The 12,050-nt window shown below is 43.0% G+C and overlaps 1 protein-coding gene across 1 annotated transcript in view; it reads left to right on the plus strand.

Moving 5' to 3' along the window:
• The first annotated feature begins 4,407 nt into the window (after window positions 1-4,407).
• Window positions 4,408-12,050, plus strand: part of ZNF385D (zinc finger protein 385D) — a 348,161-nt gene continuing 340,518 nt past the window's right edge. The window contains exon 1 of the mRNA XM_007470612.1: window positions 4,408-4,661. Coding sequence (XP_007470674.1) covers window positions 4,640-4,661 — 22 coding nt within the window. The 5' untranslated portion in view covers window positions 4,408-4,639. The remainder of the gene's footprint in view (window positions 4,662-12,050) is intronic.

A 12,050-nucleotide genomic window follows, 5' to 3' on the forward strand; every position in this document is an offset into this window, starting at 1 on the left:
GCTGCACGTAACCTATTTCACTTCAACTATTAATATCCTCCTCAGTACCTACTTCCTCTCTAGCATGTTGACCTTCCTGCTCTTCCTGGTAACCCTCAGGCACGTCCCCCATTGCCTTTTGCACTTTCTGCGGTGTTATTTATCCATCACCTAGTAAAATGCATGGCACAAAGTAGACATTCAAAAGATATGGAATTTATTCAGTAAACATGGAATGAATGAATTGATAAATAATGGAATCGTTCATTAAATACTGATTTATACTAGGTCTTGGAGATTTAAAAAAGAGAAAAGAGCATCCTCTTTCATTTGGGAGACGGACAAGTAAAGGGAAATCCCCACACTATGTTTACGTGCTCAAGTAGGACTTAGATAACATGCTATCTGAAACCAAAATAGGAGCAGTACCTCCTTGGCTCTTGAGGTTAGGAAAGGTTCTCAGTAGAAATAATACTTGAACAAAGCCCCAAAAGTTGAATAGGAACTGTCCAGATAAAGACAACAGGTAAGAGGAGTGTAGTCTTTAGGGGAACTGTAGTCCTGCAGTGGGATTGGAGTGAAGCTTGTGAAGCATCAAGCATTCACAAGTGGAAAAGTAATCAGGGGCTAGTTGTGAAAGGCCCTGTATACCCTGGTAGGTGAAATAGACAATGAAGAGTCTTAAGCAAGGGAGTGAGTTGATCACATCTGTTTTAAAAAGATAATAATGGATCTAATATGGAGCATGGGTTGGCCTTGGGCAAGCCTGGAATAAGGAACATTGGATAAAACTTTACTGCACATACATAAGGAAGAGATGAAAGTGGACAAAACTAAGACGCAGAGGAAGGCAACATAAACGGGCTCTGCTAAGTCAGTGCTGCATGACTGCTGCATTCAGCTATGAGACAGGACAAGCAAGCTCACAGACTGTGGTCTGCAGGACCACCTGGCATCTGTATTGCATGGAATGTAAGAACAGCTGCTGCTAAGCATGGACACACTCAATTTGTGTAAACAGTTTGCATCAAACACCATCAGTCTCAAAGAATTGACTGCAGGCACATAGGAGAGTATGATGTTTTACACAGAGTTAAGGTTGTACTCGGTTACGTTCATTCATTCATTCGTTCACAAATGTCTGTTGAGTAGCAACAGGTGCCAGATACCCTTGTAAGGATGGTGGAGACAGCAGTGAACAACAAGGAAAATCCCTGCCCTCGTGGAGATGATATTCCAATGGAGAGAGATCAAAATGAAAAGATGTCCACAGTAGTGGGTCAGATGGTGATAAATGTTATGGAGACTTAAGAGGGTGGTGAGGGGTTAGGAAAAGCCAGGGGAAGGAGGAAGGAAGTCTGAACTGTTAGAAGGGAGACTGGGAATGACTACCCTGACAAACCTTTGAACAAGGCTTTCAGGAGACAGGAGAATCCAAGCAGGCAGCTCTCCGGATATCTGAGCAAAGGGAAAACTCACATCTTTCCATGATGTTTTCAGTCCAAATATGTGACTGGTTTTAGGGCATCCTTTGTTTTACTAGTGAAAGGTCTATTTCTACCTTATTCCCCCTCAGAATTTCTCAGCTTCTTATACTTTCTGAGAGACAGAGAAAAGCCACGGGTGTGAACGAGGTCCTTCCCTGGGAGCTGCTGGGTCCTCTCCTGGGGGGTGACATATGGGCACATCTCTCAGGCACGGCTGTCATGTCCACAACCCTACGTCTAGCCAACCTCAGCTGTGCCTTTGTTTAGATGTTATTTTGTTTCAAGATAAAAATAGTCGCATTTTTTCTTTATAAATGTAATATATACACATAAAGTAATTTTAGAAGAAACGATAATAAGTGTACAAGTAAAATAAAAACCACTTGTTTTCCATCCAGAAATAAGCAACTTTTCTATCGGAGGTCTTGACATTCCAGATAACCCTGAATTGGAGGTGGATGGGGCACACGTGTTTAAATAAAGCAGACACCCTCATTTTTTTGTTTGAACAGAATTCCATTGTATGAATGTAACACTCAGTTGCTCCTTGGATGCAGTGTTCTTTCAGAGGCGACACGCTGCTTTTTCAGACCCGGCAGAGGTTGGAATGTTCTAGTACCAAATACTCTCTGCCTCTATTTTCATGACCGTATAAATATATGTTTTTTTCTGGAACATGTATTGATGTAATATGATTGGGGGAGATCTTTACCTGAGCCATTATAAACGGGAAATTTAGAATTTATATATTTGAATAAACAGCTCTGCTGGGGACTTGAACATAAAGTCGACATACACATAGTAAGACAACCATTCTGTACTGAGATTCACTGACATCATTGAGAAAGTTGCCTAAAGTCTCTGAGCCTCAGGTTCTTGTGATTATAATATATGCCTTTCGAGATCTCAGTTTGTTAGTAAGGAAGATGACATAAGTGAAAAGACCTTGTGACTGCAGAATGCCACACAAATTCAAGGGTGTTATTAATTATTAAGAGAGTCCTTTAGTATCTTAAATCTCCTGTTTTAAATGCAACTCTAAAAGCTTCCACCTTCTAACTACAGGAAGTCGAAAGGACCAAAAACTCTAACATTAAACTACAGCGCCCCCTAGCCCATGTAGGCCGTCAAGACACCTGATGAGCTTCAGGAATAAGCTCTACCACAGATGGTTCTTTTGCCTGAGGGAAAGGCCAATAATTGTACTTTTGGATGCTTTCCATCTGTCCAAAAGGAAAAACACTTATGTGTTTTCTTCAGGATTTTCCTGTAACATTCTTTTTAATTTTAATTTAAAAATAGGAGTAAAAAAGTAGATGTTCTTTACTATTGACATTTTCTTCCTCCAAATTGCTTTAAATGAAGACTATTTCTAAAAGAGCATCACCAGATTTATCCTAAGACTCGCTGTAATGTTTCTGATTTATATATGATTATCTATTTGCATTCACCAAATTCTTTATAATCCACTGCAAGATTGCAGAGCAAGCTGTTACGAGCTTCAGCGCTCCCCCCGCAGTGTATTAAACCCATCAACAGACACAGAATTGTGCAAGGAAAGACCATGGAATATTTTAATATCACAATGGAGAAATATTGGCTACCATGGCTTACCAAAACTCCTATTAAAATATATCAATTGCTTGCTTCCATAAGCTACAGTTCTTTATCTTCAGTTCTTTATTTTTTTTAATTTTTATTTGCTTTTTTCTTTTTTTGTATTCTTTTCCATTATGGTTTATCAATATCTTCAGTTCTTAGTTTAATAGATTTTTGTAGAAATGTTTAAGTTTAAATGGTCCAGTAGGTAAGTTGGACCCCAAAGAGATGAGTCCTTATGAAACTGAACTTGCTCTATGGGTTTATTTTCAGTGCAGAGCATTGAAATATTAATCAGTCCAGCTTTCAGGGATTTCTTTTTAACATCCTTTTCTATGTAAGGGCTAAGCTTCTTGGCTAAGCTTTGCCTTTCTCGACTGTTCATCTCAAATGTGCTTGTGTGTGCGTGTCTATATTATACTGGTGACCAGACTTGAATTATGACACAATCCTGGTTATCTTTCAGGCTAAAATGTCTCTCCCCTTTAGGGGTCAGGGATCATTTCAGCCTCAGTGTCCTTTCTACTACCTGCTTCGGGAGGCAGCAAATGTGATCTCGTGCAAGTGCGAGGTGACTTTCATCACCAGTTATTTTTCTTTACATTTCTCTATCAACCTAGCTCAGAAAATACTCAAGAAATAAAAACAGCTCTTCACCAACTGCTGGGTTTCTGTGATCTGATCACTTCTCAGTGGAAACCTGTATTACCCTAGCATGGTCCATGGAGTCTTTTAGGTATAACCATCACAGAAAACAACCAACCCTCAAGCCTACAGCAAAGAGAATGCAGGCACAGGGCACCATTCCCCTTCCTACTGCCTTTTAAACTTGGGAGGGGAGACTCAGTTGGGGCGGGGATGCTGCCATTCGCGGGAGGGGCGGGATAAAAGTGTGTCTAATGACACGTCAGTGACAGAAGTCGCCTTAACCCTGTCCCCTCCCGCCCCTCCCCCCGGTGAATTTCTCCCCCCGTGCGCGCCTCGGTGGCTCTGGAGACCCTCCTCTCTTTAAGACAGCCTCCCGCGCCCCTCACTCCGCCCCCTCCCAGGTCTCTGGGCTCGTCAACGCTTCCCGAGCACCATGGTTGGTCCAGGCAGGCAATCGAAGCACCTCCCGGAGCCGCGGCGAACCGGGGGTGGGGTGGGGATGAACAAAACACAGTTATTGCCTTCAAGAATCTTCTGTCCAGTAGAGAAGTCAAATGACTTAGGGCCACGGGAGGACCTGGGGTGGGGTGGGGTGGGGTGGAGTGGGGGGGGGGTCTGTTTGTAGTACTCTCAGTCCTGATGTCACAGGCGCAGCAAGGACATCGCAAGGAGGAGTCGGATTACAGTAAGGATGGGCAGTGCAGCAGGCAGCCCGAGTGCACGCTCCAGCCGCCGGGGACCGTAGCCCGGGAAAGGCGGCCCGCGAGGCGCTCATCCCGCGGCGGAGGCGGCACGCTCGGCGCCCCTGCTCTCCACGCCGGGGACGTTTCCGCCGAATGTAGCATGAAACGGGTTGGCTCTGCGCGGCAGCCCTGGGTGCGAGCTGATGCTGAAGACGCCGCGGTGGGGTTCCGGCTGTCTGATTAATGAGAAGCATAATGTATTTTGGTGAGTGTTCACGCTGATGATGTCATGCTGAGGGTGCCCAGCTCTTCATCAGGGCAGACAAGCCCTTTCGAAAATCTCGGCAAAGCCTCGAGAATCTATTCCAGTAAACCTACCTTCAGCTGGCAAGTGGAGGACCCAGCTGGTGCAGCCCTAGGAGCTTGCTTTGTGCTACAATCGGGGCTGTTTGTTAGTCGTAGAGGAGTTGAAGTTGGAAAAGGAAAGAGGCAGGGGTGAGGGTGGCTAAACTTTGCCGTGATTTGTGTGCATGAAGTTGGGTTTTTTTTTTTTTAGCTAGGTGAGGAAGGAGAAATGGTGCGGCGTGGGAAAGTCATGGGCAAACTCAATGGAATGTAAAAGTTCTGTACTATGGATGCTGTGGAAGCTTAGTCAATATCTACGGTTCATTAAGCATTTTGGGTTTCCCCTAATTCTGAGGCAGAAAGGGAAAACATTCTTTGGTGTGCGGTGCTTGGACAGCTGAGAGCACCCTTCCACAGCATCCCAGTTTTCCACCCAGCTAGAGCATCCTGGCACAAAATGCATATTATTTTAAACCTTTAGAGGTCTCGGAGCTGTTAAATGTTTGTGCAGTTTAGTTGCGTGCTGTGGTGGAAACCTCCCTTAGGTTTTCTGCGGAGCTGCCTGCCTTTCCAGAAAACATGCTGAGGCTTAGATCTGGGCGCTTAGTGGAGCAGTGTAAGTGGGCTGGGAGCTGCACATTTGCACTGTAACGCTGCAACTTACTGATGGGGAGAAGGCAAAATGCTTCCCTAAATACGAAGCCAAGGATTAGACGGAATATCCTTTCCTCCTCCCTGAAGTTATGCTTTCCTTCTGTAAGTTTCATCCCGCATCATCACCTAAGGGCATCTCTCTGATATTAAAAGGTTTGTGAGAGCAGCTGAAGAGGGGTGAGGGTTCCATGATGCAAATGCTCTGGGTGATTAGTTGACTTGCTTGGAAATATGTAAGCTAGAGTCATTTTTCAATTAAAGAGGTATTGCGAGAAACTTGTGTTGGGGCAGTATTAGTTTCTCGGTTGTTTATTGCTGTGCGTACTGTTTGCTTTGTTTTGTTCGCTCGAGCCTTTGAAACATTTGCCAAAGTATGCAGAAGCTGAGTGCTTTTTAGTTGTCTTGACAGCAGTTTTGATTTCCCTTTAATTTGCCTCATGTTAGGAAAGAAGTCTTAAAAATAACTAAAATCGATTTTAAAGAAAGGCTCCTCATTTGATAGACAAATTTAAGCAGAATCCGGAGTTAACACACTTTCCAGGGGGTAGTGATAGAGGTGGTAAGCGTGTTAATTGGCAATTCATAAAATCGCAAGTGTTTATTGTGAATGTTTTTGACACATGCAAAAGCTTGTAAAGATAATATGTCTTTTGGACAAAATAACATTTCAGCATCTGTGATGGTATTTGAGAGATGGAAAGGAAGATTTTAATTTTAGCTTGTGTTCAACCTCTTGCAACAATGCCTAAGGTGATGGTGGTGAGCATGTAGTGTTAACCAGAGCAGTGGGTGTAAAAGTACTGGTCCAGAGGCCACCCGTGCTGTACTGGATTTTCCTGTGTCTCTTGGAGAAATATTCACTGGGCTAGCTCGTATTATTAACTGCATGCTAGTCCAGCCGTTTCGTAAAGCAGGGTGATTCACAGGGCAATTAGTTTCACTGTGTAACGCAAGTTTTTAATAGCACACATTGAAATATGATGTCCTGCTTCAGATGAAACTATACTCTTTTAAAGGCAAGGCTAAAGTTGCCCTCTGTGTCATGAGCATGGTTCGGTCTTACCATAATTCCAGCATGAGGTATGGTTTTATATTCTCGGAGGAAATCGTGTGTATTTAGGAATGCTGTTTCTTTCAGGTTCCGTTAGGCAGCCCCAGAACTCTGCGAGCCCACCTGTCTCTCATAAAATGTGTGGTCCATGATCTAGGGTCAGAATTGACAATACGACCCAGGCGTGTTAAGATTCAACAGCATTTTAATGTTGCAAACCCTTAACAGTATGTATGTATGTGTGTATGTACATAGGCACATCCGTGTATTTATGTGTGTGTAGCTATTTCAGGTAATTTTTTCAAGACAGTGCTTTCACTTTGCAGTTTGGTCACCCGTGACTTTTTTCTTCATATCTGAACTCCAGAGGGTTTATCAGGTCAGGGAGAACAGGGACAAAAGGAAAGCAGGGCTGAATTCTTGGGCTTTTCTGGTGATTTTCGGGAATGGGGTAGAGGTGTCAGAAGTCTCTTATTTGTGTCCCCAGCAGGGAGTGATGGAGAGCATGGTGATGCTCTAACACCCTGGGATTTGATATGCAAGCAGGGTATTTACTTCCCTTGTAAATAATCTAATTTGTCAGTTTTGCTCGCCTGCTACGCCTTTCAAGTTTAACTGAAGACTCATTGCCTGGACAGACTGGCCCAGCCTCTGCTTCTCTGTAGACCCTTCCCCCTTAGGGGCTGGACACTGTGACCCTGTCCTTTCTCAGTTAGAGTCAGCTCTGTGTGTGCAAGTTGGTGGAATAATATTTCCAGTTCTCCAGAATAGCTCGTGTTTTGAGTGTGCTGTCTCAGACTCACGAGGCTAATGGACCCTTTTAATGACTTAAGCCTCACTCTTATCTCCTACTGAAATTTTAGTGCAGTGTTTTCAATAATTGTTCATTTGCACTTACTGCACAGTAATTTAAGAGTTTGCTGTTCAGTCACCGTGGATACGTTTGTTACTTATTCTGTCGATCTCGCATTCATTACTTGGAGTTAAGAATCAGGTTCACACGGGAGAAAGAAGAGAGGAAAAATCCCAGCAAGCAACCTGATTGGTATTTACTGTAAAAGCAAGGGAAAATCATAAAGACTTGTGAAGTTACCCTCTCCACCTGCAGGAATATTTGACAGACTTAAAAATGGCATGTGCCGAGGATGAAGAACCGTTAACAATTGATCCGGAAATAGGGAGTTCCCTGGTGGTCCAGTGGTTAGGACTCTGCGCTTTCACTGCCGAGGGCCCGGATTCAGTCCCTGGTCGGGGAACTAAGATCCCACATGTGGCAAAAAAAAAAAAAAAAAAAAAAAAAAAAAAAAAAAAAAAAAAAAAAAAAAAGGTAGTATTATGATCCCCAGTTTGCAAATGAGACCTAGAGATAATAAATAAGAAAATAAATTTAAAAAAAAAATGATCCGCAAATAACAACAAGCAGCTGGGAGACTTCTCACCGGATGAAGGGAGCGGTCCTGGCTGGCTGTGAGTACAGCAGACCTGCCCCATGCCACCTGGTTACAGTTGGGTCAGGGGACAGTGCTGGCATGAAGGGCAGGTGCATCCCAGCAGAAGGCCGTAACCATGTACTGTCTCCAGTATATCTGAATCATCTTCCCCTTCCATCTGGCTACACACATTTCTCCACTGCTGGAGTGATGAATGGCTGCCCGTGGTCCTGCCAACCTCACAAATTGGCCACAGTTTGCCAGAGAGGTGTCATGTCACAGCCTTTTGCCATCAGGAGAGAAAATGGGAGCCTGATGGCACTGAGGAAATTCGATGTGCCCGAAAATCAACCAGATGGAGATTCTGGGGTACTTACAGCCAGGCAGGGGCGAGGGCTTGCTCCCTGAGAATCCTGCTGCAAAAAGAAAGGATGCATCTTAAACAAATGAGTAGAACTTGAGACAAACATTAGAGCTCCCTCTCAATGCTACTATTCATGGCATATTCGTTAAACCTGGAGAAAAGGGCGAGCAAAATTTAGAAAGTGCGAATGAGCCGTTCAAGTGCAGCGTGGTGCTAATTGTGAATCAGCTGTCTTCCTTAAAATGCCTTAGAAAAACATGAAAAAGACTTAGCGCTGTGCCTAACATAACAAGAAATACTTGATGGAGGAAGCTTTTAATACAACAGTTAGACAAAAAAATCTCGTAGGAAAATTCTAGACCAGCAGCCTATTCCCCTGCCTATAATAGACACGTTTATACATTGTCATAGGAAGGACTTTGTTTTTCCGCTGGGATGTTTAGAACATTCTCCAGTCAGCGTTTACACTTTTGGTTGTGTTAGAAAAGCAGTAAGGCGGCAAGACTACAAGGAAGGAAATGAGCAGAAAACAGCAGAGAAAGCAGCAGAGAAAAACATTCCTCTTTGTGTGTGTGTTTTCAGTGGAAACATTTAACTCATCCTAATTAGTTGGTACTAGGTGATCTGTTATGGGGAATTAGGTCTACTTGAGTCCCTCAGGCACTCTGGACGTGTTTCTATTTCCCCGAGGTTGCCAGCGGGAGAGAATAATTCAGGAAGGAATTTGTTAGTCCAGGTTACCCTTTTTGAAGTTTGAAGTCATTACCATTGTGTGTTATTACAAATGAATCTAAATGACATGCAATCAATTACTACATAACAGGGATGGCGGATGTGACAGGTGAATATTGTCAGAAAGCATCAGATGCAGGAAACTGAAATCTAAGAGAACCCTCTCAAGACATTTCTCTTTCAGATTCATATGAATTTCTAATTTTCGGGAGCCAGATTCCAAGGATGATCAAAATGTCAGTAACATGGGTTCTTTAATTAGGACCCTTAAATTTTGAGCTAAGTTTTTCTTCTTTTTTAAAGGGCCTTCTTAGTTGCTGTAATTACATGGAAATGAGATGAGTTTATTTAAGGGACAAGTTCCAAAATTCATGAGATAATGACGACTTGCAAAGTTACCCTTTTGTGGGTGGCATAATTGTTCCAAAAAACAAGTGAAAAATTTAAATTAGTGTTTTCTGACTTCCACTGCAGAATATTTGGTCACAGCTGCTTTTGACTGAAATCTCCCTTGATAAGACCAGGTGTGTTGGCTAGCATATATGTGTGTGTGTGTGTGTGTGTGTGTGTGTGTGTGTGTGTGTGTGTGTGTGTGTGTGTGAAGTGTAACACTGGATCCTAAAATAGTGCCTTGTTATATAAATACCCAAATTTTATTTCTCATTCACATCTTTTGTATATTCGTAAATCTCTTCACATCATTGAAAGGTAAAACTTTTAAGTATTGATTTAATAAGATGGATATGAAACTGTATTTTGAGCACAGCTGGTTTTCAAGTTTATCAACCATTCTATACCTTAGAGGTTTTTAAAGTCAAGTCATGAGGATAATTTTCAAGGCTTTTCCTGCTTAAGAAAGAGGGGTGCTTGTATAAGCAGAAAACTATTTCGACTTTGACCTTGAGAAAGAGCTGTTTCCATCTGTATTACACTATGAAAAGCATGTCACAAAACAACAAAGGTCATAGTCACTGCCCTCTCTGTCTCTCTTTAAAGAAGTCATTATATATCATTTCCCACAAAGATTAGTTTTGCAACAGAATTTCACACATGATTGGTGGCATTAAGAGAAAATACAGCATAAGAGGTGGCTAGAAATATCAAAGCTTAAAGTGGCTGAGATCACGCTTGAACCAAATTGCTAGGGTTGAAAATAGGAAGACGCTTTGCTCTCTTGTCCCGTTAAAATCGTTATAAAGCAGCTGGAAGTCAGCCTTCTTTGAATGTGAGCTCCAGGTTCGCACGGCCTTTAAAATTGAAGGCATTTCCGTGAATCCCTCTGGATTCTGACAACTGAAATGCATATGAACTTGTATCATAGCACTGGATGGGATGAACTGAACCCCTCCTTCTTTATGTTTTTTTTTTTTTTTTTTTTCTGCCCACTTGCAGTAATCACTTTTCTGTAAGTAGGGAGGAAGGAGAAAAGTTACCTGGGCCAAGGTCAGAGGGGAAATGGGCAGCAGCAGCATTTGGTGCTCTGAGCAATGCTGTTTGCCCCAAAGTACAGCGGTGCCTGGTGGGAGTTGGGGACTGGGGGGCAGGGATGGGGCTGGGGGGCTGAGAGTTCGTTCAATGCATAAGCGTTGTTTAATCTCAGGTGTCCTCAGCACCCTGCTCAGCCCAGTGCCAGGCACGTAGGCACTTACAAATAGGTGTTGAAACTGCAAGATGAAATGGGTGTTGGAGATCAGAGAGGAAGGGAATCCGGTTCCTCAGCGGATCCAGAATGCTGACGTTCCCTAGCAAAACTGGTGAATGTGAGTTGACAAGAGAAACACACCTCTTTGCTCCTGAAACGGTAGCTGCTGCTTTTTCTTTGTTTTCAAAATGTCGAAGTCAGGACGCGCCCTTAGGTATTTAAATAAATGTAAGAAATTCCACAACCTTGTTTTCTGTTTCACTTTACTTCTTGCTTCATAGGACTCTGCAGTGTAAAAGGAGAGAGACAGAGCTATAGAATATTAAGACTAATGTTCGAAAATGTCGGAAGAACATGTAAAATCGTAAGATGGTAGAACTGCACTTTGTCTCAATCCACCTGGTCACAAGGTCAGTTCTCAGCTGCCCTTGGCTTCTGTGTCTTTATCCCAGATGTTGGCATTTTCTGTGTCTTCACTCCAGATGTTGGCATTCTCTGGCCATGAGGCTGGGATAGGCAGGAACCACCTTATGTGCAAGTAGCCGGAAATGCTCAGCAAGGCCACCAGTTTCAAAAATTGCCATTTGTTAAAAGGCTGAGCAAAACTGCTGTTTGCAAGGCTTTTGTAAACCTGCTCTTCACACTTACCTTTTTCATATTAATGCATTTTGCTGATGAAGGAGAGCGCTTGTGGCAGATTGCTCTGAGGATAAAAACGCAGTAATGAATGTAAACGTACTTTAATAAACATGATCCTTGGAGAGCAATTTGTATTTTTAAAAATGCATCTACACTATTTTTTTTTTTTTAATTCTCAAAATGACCCATTGTAGGAGGTAGACAAAATATAATTATTCCTCTTTTTAGATGAGGAATCTGAGCCTCAGATGGCTGAAACAACTTTCTCAAGGTCACACATCTAGTAAAAGTTAAGGCCAAGACTCCAATTCAGTGCTTTGAGGCTTATTTCAGTGCCCTTTACTCTTTATAGCAGAGCGTAGGGAGATATTTTTTATGAAAGGAAGATTCTTTGTAATAATAATGCTAGGAAAGAATATTCTAGCTGATAGCTAAAGAAAGAAATAAAAATGGTTGAGGTCTAAGATGTATGTGTGTTTTGACTTTGTGGAATCACAATTGATAACAGAAGTCTGAATCTAATCCATACTTTTATTATTCCGCCTTATTTTTTCACATCAAATAATATCAGAAAAAATCTAATGAAAAGGCATGAATTGGGCTTCCCTGGTGGCTCAGTGGTTGAGAGTCCGCCTGCCGATGCAGGGGACGCAGGTTCGTGACCCGGTCCGGGAAGATCCCACATGCCACGGAGCGGCTGGACCCGTGAGCCATGGCCGCTGAGCCTGCGCGTCCGGAGCCTGTGCTCCGCAACGGGAGAGGCCACAACAGCGAGAGGCCCGCGAACCCCGCCCCCC

Source organism: Lipotes vexillifer, unplaced genomic scaffold (genome assembly GCF_000442215.2).
Source record: "Lipotes vexillifer unplaced genomic scaffold, Lipotes_vexillifer_v1.1 scaffold418, whole genome shotgun sequence".
Lineage (NCBI taxonomy): Eukaryota > Metazoa > Chordata > Mammalia > Artiodactyla > Lipotidae > Lipotes > Lipotes vexillifer.